The 23,387-nt window shown below is 36.7% G+C and overlaps 5 protein-coding genes and 1 long non-coding RNA gene across 33 annotated transcripts; 3 read left to right on the top strand and 3 right to left on the bottom strand.

Moving 5' to 3' along the window:
* Positions 1-5,197: 5,197 nt before the first annotated feature.
* LOC106366584 (vacuolar protein sorting-associated protein 32 homolog 2-like) lies at positions 5,198-8,168 on the top strand. The gene is made up of 8 exons (XM_048781560.1): positions 5,198-5,358; positions 5,448-5,545; positions 5,715-5,814; positions 5,890-5,975; positions 6,061-6,152; positions 7,431-7,545; positions 7,640-7,814; positions 7,910-8,168. The coding sequence occupies exons 2-7, from the start codon at positions 5,474-5,476 to the stop codon at positions 7,811-7,813; spliced, it is 639 nt and encodes a 212-aa protein (XP_048637517.1). The 5' UTR covers positions 5,198-5,358; positions 5,448-5,473; the 3' UTR covers position 7,814; positions 7,910-8,168.
* A 350-nt stretch (positions 8,169-8,518) lies between these two features.
* Positions 8,519-11,433, bottom strand: LOC106362857. Its single transcript, XM_022715624.2, has one exon. It carries the CDS (start codon positions 11,401-11,403, stop codon positions 9,859-9,861), a length of 1,545 nt encoding a protein of 514 aa, XP_022571345.2. The 5' UTR covers positions 11,404-11,433; the 3' UTR covers positions 8,519-9,858.
* A 692-nt stretch (positions 11,434-12,125) lies between these two features.
* On the top strand, positions 12,126-14,235 carry LOC106374436 (B3 domain-containing protein At4g34400). Its single transcript, XM_048781555.1, has 7 exons — positions 12,126-12,291; positions 12,560-12,932; positions 13,064-13,123; positions 13,218-13,361; positions 13,454-13,525; positions 13,632-13,720; positions 13,806-14,235. The coding sequence occupies exons 1-7, from the start codon at positions 12,235-12,237 to the stop codon at positions 14,061-14,063; spliced, it is 1,053 nt and encodes a 350-aa protein (XP_048637512.1). The 5' UTR covers positions 12,126-12,234; the 3' UTR covers positions 14,064-14,235.
* A 2,262-nt stretch (positions 14,236-16,497) lies between these two features.
* Positions 16,498-19,468, bottom strand: LOC125609942. 28 transcript variants are annotated; one of them, XR_007340018.1, is made up of 8 exons: positions 19,065-19,463; positions 18,822-18,965; positions 18,636-18,679; positions 18,013-18,249; positions 17,720-17,930; positions 17,339-17,623; positions 17,088-17,192; positions 16,498-16,994 (listed from the first exon to the last, which is right to left on the bottom strand). It is a non-coding gene; the product is annotated as an uncharacterized LOC125609942 (long non-coding RNA). The 28 variants fall into 28 exon arrangements; XR_007340007.1 differs by having other exon boundaries at positions 18,636-18,750; positions 18,822-18,873; XR_007340011.1 differs by having other exon boundaries at positions 18,636-18,750; positions 18,822-18,864.
* Positions 19,467-20,103, top strand: LOC125609938 (ATP-dependent 6-phosphofructokinase 1-like). Its single transcript, XM_048781562.1, has 2 exons — positions 19,467-19,625; positions 19,704-20,103. The coding sequence occupies exons 1-2, from the start codon at positions 19,482-19,484 to the stop codon at positions 19,851-19,853; spliced, it is 294 nt and encodes a 97-aa protein (XP_048637519.1). The 5' UTR covers positions 19,467-19,481; the 3' UTR covers positions 19,854-20,103.
* On the bottom strand, positions 20,017-23,088 carry LOC106396328 (glutathione hydrolase 3). Its single transcript, XM_048781546.1, has 5 exons — positions 22,814-23,088; positions 22,376-22,710; positions 21,066-22,085; positions 20,865-21,002; positions 20,017-20,466 (listed from the first exon to the last, which is right to left on the bottom strand). The coding sequence occupies exons 1-5, from the start codon at positions 22,941-22,943 to the stop codon at positions 20,164-20,166; spliced, it is 1,926 nt and encodes a 641-aa protein (XP_048637503.1). The 5' UTR covers positions 22,944-23,088; the 3' UTR covers positions 20,017-20,163.
* Between the last annotated feature and the right edge of the window lie 299 nt (positions 23,089-23,387).

The following is a 23,387-nucleotide window of genomic DNA, read 5'->3' as shown; positions in this document are numbered from 1 at the left end:
TCGGATAAGAAATAAGCACATAATATTAACAAACGTTGAAATTCTATTCAAACCTTAATATAGGTAGCTAGGTGTCACAAATAGCAAGTATAGACCTATTTCTAAGGTTTTATTTACTCTACTTTGAATCACCTAGAATGAAAAAGATTCTATTTTGGTGAAAATAGAATCTGATACATGAAAAAGGGTAATAAATTGTTGAAAGTTATAGATCAAGTAAGAACAACAAGATTGGAGCGACGAAATTAATTTTCACTGCCCCAAAAATGGATAACAGATGTGTGGGGGAGAGAAAGAGAGAAAGAGAAAGGACAAAAGTGGTTGAAAGAAGAGAGATAGAGAAAAAGTGAAGAAGAAGCAGAACAGTGGCAGGTGCCCCCACAAGTTAAGACAGAGCACAAGTTATATAATTGGAGTGTACTGCTCACGTTCCACACGAGGGGGCCTCCCTTTATTTACTACGTCTCTTCTTCGAACCATTTTTTGTTTTTTTTGAAACTGATCTCTTCTTCTAACTTCCTCACTATTTATTTAAATAATTTCAATTCCAACATTTTCTTCTAGGATGTTGCGATGGACTAATCCTGGGTAGTCCAGTTTTAATAGATTTTGCGGTCATGCAGATCGATCTAGATTTGGCTTCGAATCATACGAAAGTTATCATCCTCAAATGTACTACTAAACAAAAAGGAACGAGAGAAACCTTTTATAATTGATTTTAATTGATTATTAAAATCAAATTTCTAACTATTTATGTGGAACCTTGCCACCTTTCTTAATTACTACTTACATATATTGTAACATTTTCAACACGTTTACTAGTCAACTAGTTTTGAACCTAAGAAAGTACATTCAAACTTTCATAGGTCAGTAAATTGTCGCATAATAACATATGATTGGTATAGTCATGTCTGATAAAGTGATAAATGTCAATCATCTTAGTAGTATTATATATATAATGAGATGAAAATGCAAATTAAATTTTTATATCAAATCATAAGTTTTCACGTTGTAGATAAACGCTTAACTAATTATTGTATTAATTATAAAATAAAGTATCCTGATAAAAATACTCTGATAAAAAAACTATGCAACTTAAATCATTTTAAATAAGATATCCATAGATATTCTGATTAATGGGATGGACGGATTGAGTTTGTAGCTTCGATGTATCTCTGATTATTTTGAGACGAGGGTTAAACAAAAGATTTTCTTATACGGTGCTTTTGACATTTTGGTTTGGGATTACTATCTCATTTCTTTCTATTTTGTTTTTTTTTTGTTCTCTCACTAATAAACGATAAAAAAAAAAGTTGAGTTTCATGAATAGTCTTGTTGTTTAAGATTTTATTGTTGTTTTAAATTTTTTTGTTTGGGCTCTTGAGTCCTTGACTCCGGAAAGTATGTCTTTACCAGTTTTATCACATGTATTTCATTCGAGCTATGTCTTAGAGCATCTTCAATGAAGTTTTATTTTCCACTTTTTGTTTCATTTTTTGTTTTATTAATATTTCTTTTTCATTTTTTGAAGATACATTTTTTTAATTATAGATTGGTCCTTTAACTTTAACATGTTCTTAGTTTTTACTTAAATAACCTATAAGAACTAATATTACCAACTTAATTTTAATGTTTTATATTGTTATTTTTATTCAATCAATTTAAAATATTAAATAAACTAAAAACATATTTTTTTTCTTTTTTACTAATATTTTAGATGAAACAAAATTACATAAATAATATAAAAACCGAAATACATGACATAATAACTACATGTATAATTCTACATAACATGATAATTGAAGATAAACGTGATCTTGATGCTCCAATTGAAGTTGGTGGAAGTTCCACTTCCAGAGGTTGATATCGAAAAACATGATAATATTCGTTTTCAAGAATTGTTTTGCTCGGTTTAGAAGAATTAAAGATCAAGAAAGGCATTTCACTCTTCGGTACAATTTAATTGATCATATGTGGGAAAAATATACATCTCATGCTTCCTTATAAAATCTAGCGTTTTTGTGTTATTTATTTATGCTATGTATACTAATTATATTATATGATAATGTTTATTTTATACTAATTAGCAATTTTGGTGAGATATTGTTAAAATAAAATAACTAGGTAAAATTAGTAAACTAGCAAAAGTAAAAAGTGTTATTGATAAATAATGATAAAAGTGAAAATAATATATTTGAATATTCCTTTTAAGAAAAAAATGAAGTAAACTATTGGAGAACATACTTCTTCATTTTTTGAAAAACTTTATATTTTAAAGAAAAAAATAAAGTTTATCATCGGAGATGTTCTTAGGTTCTTAGTATATTTGCGGAACTTTATTTAATATACTAGTTAACAAAAAAAGACGTGCTGTCTAGTTTTAATAACACAAGAAAACGTTTCAACATGATGCTAAGTTTATAGATGTGCATTTATTTTCTAGAATATATAGAATATATAATTATACGCAGATAAACATAATTAACATTCTTGTGAGTGAAAAAAAACATTCTTGTGAGTGCTTTTCAATTTAAGAATATGCAATATCTTGGGCGAAACCTTAGTTTATAATAAGATTGGTTTGTGACAGCTCATTGTTAACCATGTTCGATATTTGACATTCTGAGCGCTTATAATGCTGTTAAACTAGTTCACATTCCAAAAAATTATGCAAAAACCTCGGTGCACAATGTAAAATAATATTGAAAGCTATCGAATTTACTAACTGGGGACCGATCCATCTATAAGAAGCTTGGTGGATGCCGTTTTTGACATAACGATATGTAGAAATATTACAATTGGAATATGTTTATTAATGTATCTATAAGTCAAAGTTATTTTATAGCTTATCCTTCTTAGTAGACCAACTCACCCTCTCTGTATATTATACATATAAATATCTAGTCACTCGAACTATATGATATATGCACAAGCTATCTTTTCATCACATGGGTTCCATTTATGGTAACAATCCAGCCCAGCTTATATCCAATAGTAGACAAACATGTGATAACAAGACCCCCAACAAAAAAAAAATAATACAGAATAAAACCAAAATGTCATAAACCAGACCACCATGCCATGAGAGACCAAAACACATGCACATACATGGGAGCCTACACAAACATGTTTGGTTAACGCCCTAATTTATTTGTCCACCTTATAACCAGCACATTCACAATCTCATACCCATCTTTGTCTTATAACACCCCTCCCCCCAAATAAATAATCAAGAGGTGACATGAACCCATTTTAAGATAATATACTCCACAAAAATGTTATCTAAAATTTCTAAATTTCAAAGTAATCTAAGTTACTACTGGTGATCGTACTTTCATGCTAACATGATTCTGGACAAGATTTTGAGACTAGTTAAATCAAGATTCATACATGTTCATACGTTTATTTGGGTTTATAAAAGGGGGAATGTTATAATCTAGGTAACACTAGAGTGTGATAGTGATCGACTTGTATAAAACTATGCATATGTCATGTCATACATATACAACTACATGATCCATTATATGAAAGTTAAACTTGATATCTACAAAATGATCTATCCAAACTTAGACCAATCTATTTAACCCCTAGATAGATAAATGCTCATCATATCATACAATCGAATCACTTTAATTAGTGCGACAATTCACTTCTCAAAAATCTAGAACTTGCATCTGCCACAAAATTTATAAACTTTTGATAACTTAAGACTGACAAAATATATTTAATATATATATATATACTGGTATATGGCAAGTTGCATGTATATATGATAAAAATATCAGTGCATATTAAGGAGATGTCATAAGTATGATTTATGAACACATGACTTGCCTGTGGGAAACTCTTTTCTCCACATGTTTCCCTTTTTTGCTCTTTTTAGGGCCTTTTCTCAGACCTTTTGTTATTTCTTTCATCGGTTCACATGTACTTATTTTGAAATATGTAGACTCACTAATTTGACTCCTCGTGATATTACCAAGGGCAATTTGACCTTTAGGGAAGGGGAAAACATAAAGGAAAAGCAGATGGCCGACTATGATACACATAGGAAAGAGTATATGCTAATGTTCGTTTTAATATGTGTAGAGTGTGTAGTACTTTTAAGAGTTAGATTCCATCTGGAACTTTAATGTTGTTTCTCTCTCCACAAACTCGCGTATAAGGTTCTATTTGAAGGAAGGCGCGAAGTTAATACACATGGTTTACATGTTCATACACATTATACTGCCCCAAGGTTCCATTTCATGTTTTTACTACACCTGAATCAGAGATCATAACAATCTAGTTTTGGTAAAGTAGAGAAATTAACCGTATGTTTGTGTTGTTATCGCTGGTTTAACAAATACGTGTCAATGATAAACTCATCATGTTTCCTTGTAATTAATAACTAGTTCGACATAGTCTAGCAACAATAATTCCTAATCTGAAATTTTTGATCTTTAGCTGTTGAAAATCTATTAACAAGTTAGACAAACGACTACAAAACAGACATAATGTAGTCACTGATTCATTGCTTAGGATATAAGAAAACAAACAATATATAAAACATGTCAACATCTAACTAAAAACAGCGAAATGAATATGACCAAATACTCTACTTTCTAGTCAAAGATGTAGAGGTTTAGACCATCTCCAATGTATTTTGCTATTTTTACTTCTAAAATAGAGGAACTCTATAATAAAGATGGGATATACTCCAATGTATTTTTCTAAAATAGCAATCTCTAAATGTAAAGTAAAAAATAGAGGAATGCTATTTCTTCCTTTATAAATAGAGAAAAAAATAGAGATCTCTATTATAGAGGAATAAATAGAGGTGGGTTGGAGTAATTTCACCTCTAAATGTTATTATAAAGATGGAAATATCTATGGGTCGGAGATGCTCTTATACACCATATTTGTCTTGTTATATTGTTCGTAAATGTCATTCTAGCCATATGATACATCCATAAATGTAAAACAATGGGCCCTGAATTTACAAGTTAGGAAAATCGGAGGAGTCAGCCCGTTTGAAGACTCTCATAGCCCAAATAACTTGAACTTTCCTCCTCATGTAATGCTCAAAAAAAAAAATGGACATTGTTTGATGAATCAGAAGCCCAATTATATAGTACAATGGTAAAAGTGGGTTGGGTTTTAAATTTAATTGAGAATTTTGGTTAACCACCAATCCAGTACGACTCGTTGCAAGATTAATATTAGGGACAACCAATTATAACTGTCCACGTGTTATAATAAATTCAACGCGTGTAGTAGATAAAAGGAAAGTAAGCTTCCTTCGATCTTAATTGACCTGAGAAAGTCATCTCTCCGAAGATTTCTAATTTTTTTAATCGAAATCCAGATTTTTCCCAGGTATTTGATTTTTTTCTCCATCTGCGTGGTCTAATCAATATATCGATCAATCGGTTCATAATTAGGGTTTTTTTTGGGTGGGGATCTAGTAATCGATTGAATTAAGGAAGCAAAGATGATGAATCGGCTATTTGGGAAGCCCAAGCATGAGGGTAATGCTCTCCAGACATTAGACAAGCTCAACGAGGTATCAATTTCGATTTTCGCTTCTTCTCACCGTCATCAATTGAGACTTATAGACGAAAAGATTCTGACTTTGAATTGAATTGACGAATGATATGTGATCGAATTAGGGATTTAGATCCTAGTTAGTTGTCAGTTGTGTATTGTTACTTACGCAATGGTTGTTGATTTAGACACTTGAGATGCTAGAGAAGAAGGAGAAAGTGCTCTTGAAGAAAGCTGGACAAGAGGTTGAGAAAGCTAAAGAGTACACTCGTGCTAAAAACAAACGCTGTAACAACAACAACCCCCCACTCTTGTTTTTTTTGTATATACAATCTAAAGAGCTTGTATTGATCTTTGTTGCAGCGGCTATACAGTGTTTGAAAAGGAAGAGGTTGTATGAGCAACAAGTCGAACAGCTTGGCAACTTCCAGCTCCGTATTCATGATCAAGTCTGCTTTTTTTCCTTTCTTTTTCTTCTTATTATTGTTAGTAGTAGATGAATTTATCGTGATCCTATATCTCTTCTTCGTACAGATGATAATGTTAGAAGGCGCAAAAGCAACAACCGAAACTGTTGATGCGTTGCGGAGTGGAGCTTCTGCAATGAAAGCCATGCAGAAAGCTACGTAAGCTTGTGTTCATCACATTTTCAACATTGCCTTACTGCTTTTAACGTTTCTAGTGCCTAGAGCTGTCAAATGGTCCGTCCATGGCCCAATTGGGCATGACCATTTGGACCATTTCAGTTTTGGGCAGTAATGGGTGGTCCATATTGGACAATGGTCCAACAAATGTCCAAGACCAATAGAGACCATGTCCAAATGGACATGCCCATGGACACCCAATAATATTTATAATTATTTTTTAATTATTAGTTTAGATTTTATTTTTAAAATTTTGAAATTATGTTTACTTTCCAAAATTATAAAAGTAATTTTTTTCTTATCAAAACTGTAAAACTATGTTTACCTCTCAAAATCGAAAAAGTTTCATTTTTCCGCAAAAACCGAGAAATCGCGTTTTTCTGCCAAAACCGATTTTTTTTTTTTTCGTCAAAACCGAGAAATTACGTTTTTCTGCCAAAATCAAAAAAATTACGTTTTCCTGCCAAACCCGAGAAATTACATTTTCCCGCCAAAACCGAGAAATTGTGTTTTTTCCGCCAAAACCGAGAAATTGTGTTTTTTCGCCAAAACCAAGAAATTGCGTTTTCCCGCCAAAACCGGGAAATTGCGTTTTCCCGCCAAAACCGAGAAATTGTGTTTTCCCGCCAAAACCGAGAAATTGTATTTTCCCGCCAAAATCTGAGAAATTACATTTTTCCGCCAAAACCGAAAAATTGTATTTTCCCGTCAAAATCCAAGAAATTGCGTTTTCCGCCAAAATCGAAAAATTGTGTTTTCTCGCTAAAACCGCAAATTTGCATTTTCCCGCTAAAACCGAGAAATTATGTTTTTCCGCCAAAATCTGAGAAATTGCATTTTTCCGCCAAAACCGAGAAATTGTGTGTGTTTCCGCCAAAACCGAAAAATTAAATTTTCCCGCCAAATTTATGAAATACATTTTTCCGTCAAAACTGTGAATTACGTTTTCCGTCAAAATCATTAATTTTTTATTTTAACGGTAAAACTGTTTTTTGGTTAAATTGTAAAGTTATGTTTTCTTTTATTAAACTCATGAAATTATATTTTAAGAAGCCCATGGACACCCATTGTCCATTTGGTCTTCGCCCAATTGGACCGTGTACCAAATTGGTCTTTTGTCCAGTTGGACCATTTATTAATTGGGCATGTCCATAGCCCGCCCAAAATGAATTGGGCTGGGCTAGCCCATGGTCAGCCCGCCCAGTTGACACCTCTACTAGTGCCTAAACTCTTAAACACACTGTTTTTTTTTTAAAACAGAAACATTGATGATGTGGACAAGACCATGGACGAGATCAATGAGCAGACAGAGAACATGAAACAGATCCAAGAAGCATTGTCTACTCCTATCGGTGCTGCTGCTGACTTCGATGAGGTAAACTCTCTTTTAACCCCCCACATTATCATTATTTTCGTCCAGCTAATGTATCTTTCTCTGAGATATATAAACTTCTTCTGTTTGATAATAGGATGAGCTTGAAGCAGAGCTTGAAGAGCTAGAAGGTGCAGAGCTTGAAGAACAACTTCTTCAGCCGACACCAATGCCTTCAGTTCCAGGGCGTCAACCCGTCCGTCCTGCTGCTCCTAAGCGGACAGCTGAGGAAGAAGAACTCGCTGCATTACAAGCTGAGATGGCCCTCTAAGGTCTCCATTCACTTCTCTTAATCATCTCTATAACCAAAACAAATACACGATGGATGTTCTAACTGATGCAACACGACGGCTTGATTTAACCGCAGGTTATGGACTTGGTCGAGCAGATCTGTGTATGCATTGATGATAAACAAGAACATGCGATGTATATATATAAAAGGATCACCGAGTCAAAATTAAAAACTGGAGCGGAACTTTAAGAATCATCATCGTCTTGAATGTTTTCAACATTTGACTTGTTTACATATATTTTTATATTTTATCGTGTTTTTGTAATTTTTGAATCGTTTGTTACTCGTTGTTTTTCTGCGTTACTACTTTGTCCTTTGAGGGAGATTCATATCATTATCCTCCTCAATTAAAATCCTCTCACAATGGATCAGACACACATGTCAAAATTATTATCAAACTGGCCTTATTACCTGATAAATGATCCTCACATGCGTCAAACTATACCCCATTGAACAGCTTAGGAGTGATTCGCCAGAAACTTGAATCTGATCTTCAGGGTAGTAGTATTAAAATGATATGTTTATGCTTTTTTGAGTGTGTTTTCATGTATGTGATTGTGATAAGAACAATGTCACTTTCTTATCAAGAACAGAGGAATTACAAAAGGAAAGTACAGAGAGAAAGCTATCTTGAATCTCCTAAGAGAAACAAGCCAAAGCCACAAGGCTCTAACTAACCAACTAACTTTCTCAATTACAATTCCATCTATTTATACTATCTTCCTTAGTGTAACCGTTTCTTCTCCTCACTTGCAGGTGACAGGTCATCATTAGCTTCTCACTTAACACGTCATTAGCTTATGTGGTCATATCAATACCCCCTTTGTGAAGACTCAGCTTGCCCTCAAGCTGATATGACATGTACTCTTCTCCTCAGCATCATGACGTCTGTGCTGCATTGTGATCTGCTTCATCCGGTGGATACATCTGCGGCCTCGATGAAGACTGATGTCATACAATTCATCTGAAGCCTGTGTAGACAGCTCACTGAGAAACATGACCATAAGCTGTGACATAGCAGAATGATGTTGTGTGCTTTGAAACCTAGCAAGCAACACCGGAATTCAAGCAGCTTTATACCCAGTCCGTGTAACAGATTCTAGCGCTAGTACAAGTATCTTTGCAGTACCATAAGGAGTATTGTTGTTCTGAAGCACCATAATAACTGCTGCACTGTAGCTACACTGCTTCAACTCATACGACTGTGGGTTTGTGACACCACAATCTGCAGATTCCAGTTGATCGTTATGCTCTTCTTGGCTCGGCTCAGACAGAAAAATCAGCTTGTGATAGTCACACCTGTAGCAAGCCATAGTCAACTGATGCAAGTGTCTTTTAGAACTCATGACAGCCACTGCTTGTGAATCCACCTCCAACAACTCCAAGAATACAAGTTGTATATTTGTCTCCCTGTATTTGAACATCCAACACTTCATAAACTTTCTCTTCCTTTGTTGTTTTTGAACCTGACTTTGTAGCATCTGTTCTGATGAAACTTGTTCCACCATTCTAACATGAGTAGCCTTAAGATCCAGCTTGTAAACAACTTCACGTTCTTGTAACAACATGCCCACACCGTCTGTCCATACTGCATCAAGCTTGCAACGTGTTGTCTCCGCATTAGCAAACCCGTCCCTTTCCTTGATTTTCTTCCAATATATCATGAGTTTCTGATGTAGAACTTTACTCTTCCACCTATGCTTCAGGTGAAACTTCTCACGGAACATGTCTTTGTCAAGTTGCAACCACAAATCAGTATCAGCACCATCCTTATCTAATGGCATGAACTGTGATATGGAACCTGTTGTAGCTCGAATGCACCAGCTTGATGTGTCTGCTGTAAGTGGACAGAACAACCAATCATTGCTGCTACCTTGTGTAGCTAAGCAGCCTTTGACACAAGATTGCCTCCACAAGTTGGACAGTAGCAGTAACATGTGATTTTCACTCATCACAACAGCAGTCCTAACAGCACCATAAGCTTCAGTCATAGTTCCAGAATGTCTGCTCCATAAATCTGTATCCTAAAATTCAGAACTCAACCCACTCCACTGCCTACATGCTGAAACAGGCTCAAAAGAATCAGTCTCGTGTCTCCTCCACGTCACTCTGTTGCTCATAAGGCAGAGCTGAACTATGCCAAACCCAAATTGTGAAAGAGTTTCCACTGCTTCAGAACCATGCCATAAGAACGGATTGTCTGCCAATGTACGTTGCAAGTGCAATCCAGGCCTACGTCTGAACTTAAACCTCCATGATTTCTGTAATTTTCTCTGCACATTTTGTATCTTCTCTCTTCTCAAGTCCAAAAACATTTTGTTGAATAATTGGTGTGCAAAACGTCTCATAGTGACATATATTGGCCTTGTCAGCAACTCAACTCTTTCCCATAAGCTACCACAACCAAAACCCACGGAAAATTCATCAAAGAGCTCTTGGAAGAACACTCTTTCCCATGATCTCTTCTTGAACTTAAACTTCCATCTTTTCTGGTACTTTTGCTTCTTCTTCTTGCCTTGTACCCTTCTAAGCACTGGAACAAACAATTTTTGTACATGTAGCTTCTCTTTTACACATGTTGATGTTTGTACCAAGTCCTCTATCTCAGAGCTTGTGAGGGTATAGATTGCTTCATCTTGATGAGCATATAACCTACCACTGTCAGAACCCAAAGACAGAGTATCAACAACAAGGCCAGAATAGGACTGAAACTGATTCACTGAGTCCTCGGAAGACACCCAAACTACTGAAGAAAGGTCCTCAACGAATGAATTCTCCACCAGAGCAGGTGCTGGAACACAATCAGATGGCAAGGTTGAAGTTGTTGGCTCATGTGAATCAAGCTCTTCTTCCTCTGGAATCATTTGTCTCTTAAGCAACTCTGTTTCAAGTGAAACAAATGCTCGTGGTTTCTGCAACTCTTCATCATCTTCACCCATCCTCTGAATCACTCCATCGTTAACAACTTCTATCGTTTGAGTTGACGACTTTGTATCAATAACTTCTGTTGCAAGAAAAACTGAGTTGGATATAATCTCGGCTTTCATATCAAGGGACTCCATTGCTGCTACTGAGTTTGAGGTTTCTCCTGACGTAGCTTGAGATTCTTCTTCATACAACCATCGTTTAAGATCCAAGCAAATGTTAATGCGTTCAGAATCGCCAAGGTTTCCAAACTGAATCAACATCGCTCTCTTCAAGTCATCCCACTCTAGAAAAGGAAACCGTGAGATTTGCTTGTAATACCAAGACTCAGCATCTCCTCTGATGAAACCGCAAGCCATCGCCATCTTCTGATCATCGGTGAAATCTTCGGACGCAAATCGATTCTCCATCCAATCCATCCATGGTCGCAAATCATCATCACCATAGAACACAGGAATCTCCACGAATCTCTCTGCGACTGGTTCCTTTTTCTTCGAATCGTGTGTATCTAGTAGTTCGCTGATTCTGTGATACCATTTGTCGAAGGTAGCATCAATTCTCGTCTCCCATGAATCCGTTGGTGTAATCGACTCACAACACAGCTCCGGTGAATCGCCGATCGTCTGCGTATACGTCGTCTTCATCGTTGATCCGTTCGCGATCGTCTTCTTCCTTAATCCGTTCGCGTGTTCGATCCACGCTCACCGCACCAATTTGATAAGAACAATGTCACTTTCTTATCAAGAACAGAGGAATTACAAAAGGAAAGTACAGAGAGAAAGCTATCTTGAATCTCCTAAGAGAAACAAGCCAAAGCCACAAGGCTCTAACTAACCAACTAACTTTCCCAATTACAATTCCATCTATTTATACTATCTTCCTTAGTGTAACCGTTTCTTCTCCTCACTTGCAGGTGACAGGTCATCATTAGCTTCTCACTTAACACGTCATTAGCTTATGTGGTCATATCAGATTGCTTCTAATTTCTTTAACACTCCATTGTTTAGTTTATAAATTCGTTTGTGTGTTTTGCTATGATATATATGTAAAGAATTTTAAAAATAGTAAGTTTTTATTCCTTTATATCAAAAAGGTAACTGGAGAGATGGCAGAGAAAAAAAAGGTGGGAGTAGCATCCGTATCAGATGGGCACCGTACTAGGCGATCGTTTCTTTGACCACTCCAACACGCAAAAGCTTCTCTGTTTTTTTCATTACTTTTGTCTTTGACCGTAAATTTATTAGAAGTTAGAGGGTTGTTCTGAAAATTATCTGAGGATCAAAGTAGTAAATAACTGAAACTTTTCTGAGATGGCCCATGCAGAGTATATAGTACACTGTTGTCTTTAAAGACTAGAGAGTGGCTCATCGTTACTTTGACTCATAAGTCATATTCAAAGCTGCTCTCTTTCTACATAAACCCTAGTTTACATTTCCTCTGTTTCCAGTTTCTCACTCACTCTTCATCTTCTCTCAATGGCTCCCCCAGGTTTCTTTAAGATCTTCCTCTCCCACTTCAGCTCTGAATCCATGGTAACATCTTCCTTCCCTATACTTTTTTTTGTCATTGTCATGGACTTTGAATCAGTTTGGTCTGGAAAGTGCGATTTTCTAAACTGTATGTACGTCTCTTGAGATGAAACCAAGTCTTGTTATTGTGTATGGAAAGCCTCCGTTATGCTCAGAGGATTCAACCTGACGAGTTTAGGTGGCTCTTAAGTCATGTCTTACCTTAGAGTCTCGATCTCTTGTTTATATATCTTGAAAGCTGGCTTTTGATTAATGGTTTGCGGTTGTGCAGGTGATTCCAGCGTCCTATTACGACGAGCTACCACTTGTTTTGCCCAAAACAGCGCTTCTCCAAGGAAGTGATGGTGGATGCTTCTGGAAGGTGGCTATGATTAAGAGGCGAGATGAGGTGTACTTTGGACAAGGGTGGGCTAAGTTCGTGGAGGATAACGGACTTAGAGATGGAGACGTGTTGACTTTCGTGTATGACGGATCTCGAAGTTTCACGGTCGACATCTATGGTGGCAGTAGAGCATGTAAAGAGGTCAGAGCTGTTGCTCAAGTTATATCCGTAGATGATGATGATGATGATGATGACAAAGAAGACACAAACACTTCTTCAGAACCTGAGATGGCGCAGACTGTCCCCAATGCCACAAACCAAGGTCCTAAAACACTCACTCTTTAGCATTTTTCATCACTTAAAAGTTAAAGTCATTTGGTTTGATTGCTTTTTTATATATACAACGAAGCTCTGTTTTAATGCTCTGATATTTTTTTGTGGTTTATACCTCAGAGGATTCCACCATCATTGAACCTGAGGTTGCACAGAGAGTCCCAAGAACCAGGAGCAAAGGTCTAAAACACACTCTATATTATCTTTCTCAATCACTTTAGTCTCTTTCGTTTGGTTGGTTATTATATTAACAAGCTGTGTTTTTTTTATTCAGGAAAAAAGAGAGTTGTTGTTCAAGATTCTGATGATTCGTTCATCTCAGAAGATTCCGACAGCTTGAGTGACAGTTCCTACTCTCCTCCTAACGATGACACACTCCTTGACGTGACCCCAAAAGTGACAAACTCAAGGAAGAAAGGTTTAACTAAAAACACATTATCACTTCACTGATCTTTTTGTTTTTATATAAATATACGTAACTGTGTTTGTTTGTCTCTTGACTCTTTACAGGAGAGCTCAGATCAGTAAACTCTAATGTTGGTTCAACAAGTAACAGCTCTCTTTCAGTGTCTAGGAAGAGACGTAAAACTTCTTCATTTGCTTTGATTCCCTCATTTCCATAAGAGCATTATTTAACCTATATATGTGATAAATACTTATCCTTGAAAATGTTTTTTTTTATTGACAGCGTCCACAATCAAGAATCCAGAGGTGTATCTGGATGATCCCAATAATGTATGTTTTGAGACAACCGTTAAGAAGAGGATATACGACCTGGTAAGCCCCCGCAATAGATCATTTTCTTAAATTGTAAACTCTCTAAGTTAAAAGATTTGTCTGATTAATTATTTTGTAACTACAGAGCGTTCCTAGCCAAACAGTGAGAGACTATTGCCTGAAGTTCCAAGATTACGTTTACTACATTGACAACCACGAAAATGGGATGCTAGAAGCGAGAGTAGCAACGTGGCAGGATTATCGTGTGTCTATCAAAAAATGGGAGCGCATATGCGAGAGAAACGGACTGAAGAAAGGAGATCGTCTCTTGTGCGAGCTGTTTCGAAAGGAAGGTCTTGTTTATGCAGTCAAGATCCATGTCGTCACCACCACCACCTCCTAGATATTAATAAACGCATTAAAATGTTATTAGTATGTGGTGTGAGAAAAAGAGAGATTTGAGTTCCTCCAAGTTTATGATTTCTCAGTTTGTTTGGTTGTGAGCTCTAAGGTTTAAGACTTTGATGAATCATCTCTTTGTTTTTAGTTTTTATTTATTTATTTATTTAAGAGGAGTTTGGATCTGAGTTCTAGTCTTTTCCTAGTAGGGATTAGTCTGTATTAATCTAAAAAATATGGCATTAAGTATTCATGTCACCGACCAATCTCTATCCTTATTAAGTTGTAATGTAAGACTGTAATATCTTGCGTTGAAGACAGAGGAGTCCATAGACCGAAAACGAACCAGGTCGTGTCTGATCTGAAACAGTGTTTAGCTTCAGAGCTGGCTCGTAAGCCACTTAGCCATCATGACAAGGAAGTAAAAGGGAAGAAAACAAAGACTTACTTCCACACGGAATATATATTACTAGGAGTTGATTACACCCAAAGACACTTTTTGTCTTTCTTTTACATTGAGAGACACTTTCCACATTTGACACACTTTATGGTGGGGCCTAGGCGTTTTTTTGACAAATTTACCCTTAATGAGAAGGAAAAAATGTTTGTGGACATGGATACTTGAAAATTTGTGGACATAAGTACATAAATGTTTGTGGACAAAACAAGTTGTGGACGAACAATTTTAACGAACATATCTCTTATACACATCTACATCTTGTATAAATGATATTGATTATATAGAACGAATGATATCGTTTGAACCAATAAATTGTGGATATACAAATTGTGGACAGGTTGATATTGATTATATAGAATGAATGGTATCGTTTGAACCAATGAATTGTGGATATACAAATCATGGACGGGTTGATATTGATTATATAGAATGAATAATATTGTTTGAATCAACAAATTGTGGATATACAAATTGTGGACGGGTTTCTGACTTTAATCTTGCTGATAAAAAAGTTCAATTTAATAGATCAGCGCAAGATTACATCAACAACCAGAAGAGAAAACACTAATAAAAAGCAATTCAACATCAATAGTCTTCAAATTTGAGGATTTATGTGGATTTAATTCAATCAAGCCAAGAACTTTAAAATTTAGATAAAGCTATCTCGTTAAAGCCAAGAACTTTGTGGACAAAAAATATGCGTGGACGGAAGATGTGTGGATGAGAGATGCGTGGATGGGAGACGCGTGGACATGAGATGCGTGGACGGGAGACGCGTGGAGCCACTTACACCACCACTGTAACTACCCTCACGTCTTACAGCACAGCCTCCATAACCACCACCGCTTCCACTGCGGTATCCATCGCTTCCTCCACCGTATCCACTACCACTGTATCCACCACCATCTCCTCCACTTGAGTAGCCACCTCCACCAACCACCACCATTGTATCCACACTCACGCCTTCCACCATCACCTCCATAACCACCACCGCCTCCATTGCGGTATCCATTGCTTCCTACACCACGGCCTTCATCGCAACTTCCATCGTTTACGGGACTAAATTTTGTTCATAGGAGAGATTGAGATCGAGGAATAGAGATCGAGATTCTGAGATTGAGAAATAGAGATTGAGATTCCGAGATTGAGATAAAAAGATCGAGAAAAGACAAAAGTGAAAAAGAGTATTAATGACAATTTCAGATGGAGAAGGTTAGGGTTCAATCTCTTTAATCTCTCATGTCTGAGTTCAACATCTGGATCTAGAAAATGTCAGGGGAGAAAAAATTTTCACGATTTTGTATAAATTGAAGAGATAAGGTTTGGTTATTAGTTAGAGAAAAAAAATATTGTATTTTAGAAAAAAGTAAAAAAGCAAATCAATTTGGTTGGTTAGAAGAAAAAGTAAAGATGTTTCTTGTTGAGGGTTATATTAGTAAACCTAGCATAAAGAAAGTGTGTTGTATCACAATGTGACTCTCAGTGAAATTAATAAGACAAAATGTGTCTCTGAGGGTAAAAATTTCCTTCCATAAACATAGTTGTGGGAGGTTGTTCATGTAACAAAAAGTTTCCTCGTCTTATCTTTTTGGACCCTTTGAACAGCGATGAAACACTTCCTTTTAACTTTGCTTATTCATTTCTTAGACCATCTTTTTAAGTGCTCAACAAAAAAATATTATCTTTGTAAATTAGAAGATAATATAGAAACATCTTACATTGAATGAGCATTTGAAAATGTTAATCTGATTTTAGTTATTAATGTAACTTTCACTATTTGTTTGTTGGTTTTATTAGAGATAAATTTCTTTTAATTTATGATATTAAATAAAATAATAATATTTAGGATGACAATTGGTTAGATTTTATATGCCAAACATAGATATTTCTTATTTTGTATGTTTATTCATGAATTTTTGGTACTTTAATTTTTTTTCTTCTAAGAATATGAATTCAAATATGGACTGTGTACAATGCATTAGAAAACAAAAGAACTAACGCATTAGAAGTAACATCTTCCATCTTTCTTTTTGTTTCAGATGACATGGACTATTTTGACTTTGGAGCCTTACATGAAATTTGTTATTCTCAGTAAGCTACGCTTGGATAATAACAGTAACCAAATCACCGTGTGTTCATGTTCTTTAGAAACTTTGTTCCTAACATAAAGTAATGATTACCGTAATAAGGTTCTCGAGGGAAGACATAGAGGCTGCAACATCCTTGGGTTGGGATCGTTCGCATAATAATAAGAGTGTTGGAAGAAGAAAAGAACGGGAAAATTATGACATCAGTCAAAAGCCAGCAAAATGAGATCAGATCATCAGATTATTTAGCGAAGATGCTCACTAAGAACTCTTTTCAGCTGCACCATCCTCACTTCTGCCTCTACACCAAAACTGTGTCCACATTGATATACTCATCATGCACCACATATTAGGCTGGTAGTCCACAAGAGAATGACGGAAAGAAGACCTGTGAAAATGGCAACAGAAATCGATCTTAGACTTCGATGTGTTTTATGCAAATAACATAACAATCAAAACAAAACTGAGATAGAGAGAAAACCTCTGTCAGTACACATCCCAATGCTTCTAAGTTGGCAAATCTCACTCCAAAATTAACACCATCTTCAAGCGTCTCGCGGATGGACCAACTTTCACTCCCTTCAAACTGGTTTGGATTCAAAAGAATTAGTATAGAGAAACTGGGACTGGAACTCAGGCACATCATGTACAAAGAAAAGATATATTTGGTTTCAAAGATCTTTCTTTATGTCTATATTACGATGCACAACACCTAACACAAGCCGGCCTTACCTGTTTGCTACTCGTGGATTCAAACCTCTCATACCCGGAGAGAGCATGAAGAAGCATCCCAACATCAGCAAACGTAGAGCCAAAGCAACCAATGAAGATGCATAGGCCATTAGTCCAAACTTAGAGACACGACCGTAAGTTGGCTTAAGACCACAACACCACAAAGCGAAGCTAGCTGTCTCACACTCCCACCAGTATCACTACCATGAGACACTATACATTATATTTCTGCAACAGCTGCTGCTGATCCTCCTGATGAAACTTCCCGCTACACGTGTCAAGTCCCTAGAATTTGCAGTTGCCTTTAAACCAAAGTTGAAACTCAAGCATCACAAATTACCGATCAATAAAGACTTAAGATTTCTTCATCACAAGACAAACCTGAAAGGACGAAAGCTTCAGTTGGGCTTCCCATACCAAACTCATCCATATCCGTCTTCCCAACTATTAACCTTCTTCACCGCCGTGGCATTGAACGGCCGACGATAATGGTCTATGATGCGGGGAGAAGCGGTGGAAGGCGATAAAAACTCGGGAGAGAGGACTTAGCTCCTCGCCTCTAGCGATCCTCTGCTGATTGATGATGAAAAAACTATAGTAAAACCAATATTAAGGAACTACATAAGAATGGAATCGTGTGCTAATCAACAGTAGATGGTTCAATGATGTGATACCTCTTTGAGGGTTTCCTGATGATTAGCTAAAAGCTCATTGTATTTTATTTGAAGATCAAACGTCTAAGCTTGAAGCTTCTCGTAGTCAGAGACTGAAGCACCTCCTAGCTTATGCTGAATTAGTCTGAAGCAAACCCAAAGAAGGATCATAGAAAAACCACTCAAGAGCTGGGATTGGCAAAAACCAAAGCATCATAGAGTATGAGTCCAAAATTTTACAGAGGCAACATTTTAAATCTGCATTCGTGATCATGAAAAACAAACATAAACTAAGAGCCAATTTTAAGAAGGAAAGCTGATTCAAAATCTAAACCCAAATTTCCATCAATTTTGTAGAGGACATGATTTACTCTTAAACCTAATTTTATATTAGGATTTATTTAGTTCATAAATTTTGGCACCTTGATCACAAAAACGGGGAAACCTGGATTAAAGATTATGGTAGGCTCTTAGAAACTAATATATAAAAGTTAGAAACCAAGTACATGTCCAGTAACTTACTCTAAAGAAGATGAAGGCATTCGTCCCATTCAAAGAAACCATAACTACTATTCGATAGCAAAAATAAAACTATCTGCAATAGGTAAGGGTGGACTATATTAAAAAAAAAACAGAAACTATACCTCTGGTGAGAGAATCAACAACTCCATCGGATTCTATATACTTCCTGATACAGATAGACCCAGAAACAATTCAAAATCTTTTTATAAAGTTGCAGATAATGGTTCATCCCCAGATCTAGCGAGGAAGCAAAAATGAAATCAGTCAAAGAGAAAAAGGAAAACAAAACATGATCAAAAACTACATACCTGATTTAACTCCTTGTTTCAAAGTATACAAAAACTTCGATTTCTGCACCAACTGATTGTGTTAAACACAATATTAAAAAAACGAAGTACAATTTGTTACAACATAACATAAGGTTCAGCTCAATTTAGCGATTTCTGCACCAACTGATTGTGTTAAACACAATATTAAAAAAACGAAGTACAATTTGTTACAACATAACATAAGGTTCAGCTCAATTTAGAGATAACATACAACTTTCATACCTGTCTACGCGATTAGAAGCAGCAAACCCTGGTTAATTCATTGGCCGGAGGATTTTGTAGTTCTGAAAGCCATTGATCGCTGCGTGAAGCAGGGAAAGTTCGATCTACCTGCATCCCTATTTATAGCAGTCAAAATTAGGGATTTCGGGAGAACGCTTCAAGGAGAGAGGTAATGGCCAGACTTCGTGAGCAGGTTTCAATGACACAAAAAACGTTATAATTCGGTAAGGTTGTTGCCGGCTGGACATAGGGATATGAACAGACAGACGAAGACTTTCGAAGAAGATGGATGTGAACAATTGGGCTTGATTATCAAATTTTGGAATTAGGCCTCAGCATCTTAACTAAACAAATTTGTCCACATTTCTTTTAACTTGCTCGAAGAAGAAGTAAAGTGATAACACGTGTCCAACTTACATGATAAGGGCTGTTCCGAGCAATGCATCAGACAATGTATGCTGCACGCTATTAGCTCAAAGCGCGGTTCATGGGGTGATGGCTGGTTACAATGGCTTCACCGTTGGCCTTGTCAATGGCAGACATACTTACATTCCCTTCTACGTGAGTCTCAGAGCACCTAACCTATATCATCAAATCATCTTACATTTTTAACAATAATGGTTTTGAATTAATGTGTAGAGGATCACGGAGAAACAGAACAAAGTGGTGATCACTGACAGAATGTGGGCGAGGCTTTTGTCTTCAACAAACCAGCCTAGTTTCATGAAGCACGATGATAACCACGAGCCAAACCATTCGGGTGGTGAAGCAGGTACCATGAATTGGTGAAACAACTCTTGTCTGAAATCATTTGTTTGAAAAGAAAGTAAGGTTTCTTTGTTTTGATAGAAGCTTCTCAAAATGTTTTATAATCTTTCTTCAAGCAAAAGAGAGATATACATGTCCTCCTTGGAAAGAGAGTTCATACGGTTATATAATTGTGATAATAATATACTAAACTTATGGTTTGATCTTTGCTCTTACCAAACTGTAATTTACACTTATGAGAACAAATATATAAGGAAATGTTTTGGTTCAATTTCTTATTAGACTTTACATCATGATAGGAGAATGGGACTTGAATGAGAACGTTAACAAATCAAACTGCAGCTGGCTTCCCATCTTTACGAGGATCACTAACTGCAGTGAGCAATCCTTTGAATGGTTTTGGTTTCTTAATAAAATCTTTACCAAGTTTCCTTCCAAAGTCAGTGACCATCTCTTTATCTTCTTCTTCTTCCTTGAAACTCTGTACAATAAGTTGAACAATAGCTCCTCCACTTGACATCTCCTCGAGTTCATGTCCCTTCTCTTCCAGAAACATCTTGATATCTTTATTAACTCCTATGTGATCTCCGTTAATAGCAGTGAAGTTCTCATACCGAACAACATTCGGTATCAACTGCAACAACAACAACATTCCGTTATTTCATTTGTATAACAGAACTGAACCCGCCGAACCGATCCAAAATTAGTTCGGTTTGATTTGTTTTCGGTTCGGCAATCTGTTACTTCAGTTTTTTTCTTTAGAAAAAAAAAATACCCAACCTATTCCAAAAACCCGAACTGAACTAGCCAAATTTTAAATTCATATAACCAAACTAACCGAATTTAACCAAAGTAATCAAAATCAAAAACTTCGGTAGGATTTTAAAAAACCTAACTAACCGAATACCGAACTGAACTTTATTTCTGGTTAACTTGGTAAGATTTATGTTGAACCGAACTACAGAACCAAATAACCCAAACTAACCGAACCCGCATGCCTAGTAAGCACATCATAATACGCATTTTTGTTACCTTATGGTAAACTCTTGCACTCGCCACAGCTTCTAAAGGTTTCATCTTCAACACAAAGCAGTTAAGGAAAACTTGAATCACCGCCGCAATTATATTCGTTCCTCCACTTCCTCCAACCACCGCCACCAACTCACCCTCCTGCATTAGGTTCCCGTGAGTTTACAGATGACATAACACACAAAAAGAACGTTGATGCTAAACCTTGGTGATAACAAGAGGTGTCATGGAAGACAACGGTCTTTTGTTTGGCACAATGAAGTTAGTAGGCGCAGGAGGGAGATCATCAGGAGTGATCTCCGGTACAGAGAAATCATCCATCTCGTTGTTCAGCAAAATCCCAGTGGAAGGAGACAAAACTCCAGCGCCAAAAGGGTAGTTCACTGTCGATGTCAAAGACACACTGTTTCTATCCCCATCCACAATGCAGAAATGACTCGTCCCTTGGTCTCTAAGCTGGCTCCAACGGCTCAAATAATACTCGGGAGGGAACGTAGTGTTGTCCAAGATCCTCTTCCTTATCTCCTCAGCACGTGGCTTAGAGAGCATTTGGTTCATAGCGTTTGTTACGTTGACAAACTCAGGGTCTCCAAGATCCATACGAGCAGCTAACATATGTTTCATCGCTTCTATCAAACGGTGCAAACCAAGATCACTTCCCGAAGCAGTGTATAACTCCGAGTAGCTGTCTAAGATGTTGATAACCATCGGGAAACCAACTGTTCCGCTCGAAGGAGGTGGCATTCCATGAATAGTGTATCCCATAACGTCCACGGCCATTGCATCCGTTACTCGAACTTTATAGCTTCTTAGGTCATCCATCGTTATGATCCCTCCCGCCATTTTCACGTCGCTGACAAGCTTCTCCCCTACTGTCCCGTTGTAGAACCCCTCAGGACCTAGCTCGGAGATCGTCTCTAGGCTCCGAGCTAGCTCCCGGTTGTAGCAAGTGTCTCCTGGTTTCAAAACTTGTCCGTTTCTTGAGAAGATGCTTCGTAGGCCTTTGTCTTTGAGTATCTTAGAAGAGTGGGTTGATATGGCACGTCCTAGATATGGAGCTACGATGAAACCTTCTCGTGCTAGCTTGATTGCTGGCTTGAATAGTGGTTTCCATGGAAGACGTCCGTAACGTTTCCAAGCCTCGTGAAGTCCTGCTAGCTCTCCGGGAACTCCCATTGACAATGCTCCGGTGGATTTTGCATTCGCATCGTTCTTGTACATATCCTGCATCAGTTGATTTGCTATAGTATTCATTTAATAAAGATTGTAATTTTAATATTTTTTCTTGTTATTTATTTTATATTTCTAATACAATTTATAAATATTTTAGTTTTAATATAAGTTGTAAAATGCTTTAATTTTATAAATAGTTTTATATATCTCAAAATACTATTGTTTGAACAAAGTAATTATTAAAATAATAAATAATTTTCATTGTTTTCTTAATTTGTGGGAATAACGTTAAATGACACTCTTTAGTAAAGAAATAAAAGATAAAAGATAAAGCTTTTGACCTTAAAAGCAGCTAATGGAGCCGTTTCTCTCATGTCAAAAGCCTCAGCTTTGGAATCTTCCGACGAGCTTACGATCAAGAACGATCCACCACCGATGCCACTAGCCATCGGATTAACAACACCGACGCATAAGGTAGTAGCTACGGCGGCGTCCACGGCGTGACCGCCTTTTCTGAGGAAAGAAGCGCCAATCTCAGAGCACCGACCGTCGTCAGCTGCGACAACACCGTTCTCTGATTCGATCGCGTCACCATGGATTCCATGGCTAAGACTGTGGTCATTGGTTGCAAGACTTGACAACCAGACTGTTATGTTGTCAGTAAAGCAGTAAAAACCTATACAAGATTAAAACACTTCACCTTTTGTTACAGTTGCAAATAGTCAACGGCTTACTATGCTTGTTGTGTCAGACCATGAAAGGAAAGTACAGAAACATACCTGAAGTTCCCAGACATAGAAACAAAACCAGAGAAAGAGTAACGGTTAGGTTACTTCTCTGTTTCTTGGTTTCTCCGACAGTTACTTGGTTGGTCTCTAGAAGAGGATCGGCAAGGATCTTCTGACCCATCTTTGATCTCTGTCTCTTTCCCCTTTCGATCTTAGCACAGAGAGAGAGAGAATCCACCTTGAGAGTGAACAGCCTGTTTGGATTCCAGTTTGATCTTTTATTAATTAGAGTTATTATATTTTTAAAGTTGGTAGTGATTGGGTGTCTAGTGACGTAATGAATAAGTTTGGTAGTGATTTTTATATTTGTTAGAGCATGTTTTTCAATAAATATTATTATGTTAACTTTTAATATCATTATATCCACTACGGCCCAACACGGTATACTTTTTTGTAATGGACCAACATGGTATATTTACAGCCCATACCTCTTGTTACATATTGTTTACCCTAAGTATTTGGGGGTCTCATTAGGCCTCTCAAAATTTGGGACCGAATCTAGCTTGAATTAATAAAAAGTTTTGAATTAATAAAAAGTTAGTATATAGTAATTACGATTCCAAAC

The sequence above is a fragment of the Brassica napus genome, chromosome A1 (assembly GCF_020379485.1).
Source record: "Brassica napus cultivar Da-Ae chromosome A1, Da-Ae, whole genome shotgun sequence".
NCBI lineage: Eukaryota > Viridiplantae > Streptophyta > Magnoliopsida > Brassicales > Brassicaceae > Brassica > Brassica napus.
The sequence above is the reverse complement of the archived record's forward strand: the minus strand, read 5'-3'. Positions and strand labels throughout refer to the sequence as shown.

Bases quoted from the DNA above. Each gene is read 5' to 3' on its own strand.
- LOC106366584 (XM_048781560.1), top strand. From the start codon at position 5,474: ATGATGAATCGGCTATTTGGGAAGCCCAAGCATGAGGGTAATGCTCTC. The intron at 5,976-6,060 runs GTCTGCTTTTTT...TTCTTCGTACAG, and splicing joins AGCTCCGTATTCATGATCAA to ATGATAATGTTAGAAGGCGC. The intron at 7,546-7,639 runs GTAAACTCTCTT...GTTTGATAATAG, and splicing joins CTGCTGCTGACTTCGATGAG to GATGAGCTTGAAGCAGAGCT.
- LOC106362857 (XM_022715624.2), bottom strand. From the start codon at position 11,403: ATGAAGACGACGTATACGCAGACGATCGGCGATTCACCGGAGCTGTGT.
- LOC106374436 (XM_048781555.1), top strand. From the start codon at position 12,235: ATGGCTCCCCCAGGTTTCTTTAAGATCTTCCTCTCCCACTTCAGCTCT. The intron at 12,292-12,559 runs GTAACATCTTCC...GCGGTTGTGCAG, and splicing joins ACTTCAGCTCTGAATCCATG to GTGATTCCAGCGTCCTATTA. The intron at 13,526-13,631 runs GTAAAACTTCTT...TTTTATTGACAG, and splicing joins TTCAGTGTCTAGGAAGAGAC to CGTCCACAATCAAGAATCCA.
- LOC125609938 (XM_048781562.1), top strand. From the start codon at position 19,482: ATGATAAGGGCTGTTCCGAGCAATGCATCAGACAATGTATGCTGCACG. The intron at 19,626-19,703 runs GTGAGTCTCAGA...ATTAATGTGTAG, and splicing joins ATACTTACATTCCCTTCTAC to AGGATCACGGAGAAACAGAA.
- LOC106396328 (XM_048781546.1), bottom strand. From the start codon at position 22,943: ATGGGTCAGAAGATCCTTGCCGATCCTCTTCTAGAGACCAACCAAGTA. The intron at 22,086-22,375 runs GTCAAAAGCTTT...CAACTGATGCAG, and splicing joins CTCCATTAGCTGCTTTTAAG to GATATGTACAAGAACGATGC. The intron at 21,003-21,065 runs GTTTAGCATCAA...AACCTAATGCAG, and splicing joins CACCTCTTGTTATCACCAAG to GAGGGTGAGTTGGTGGCGGT.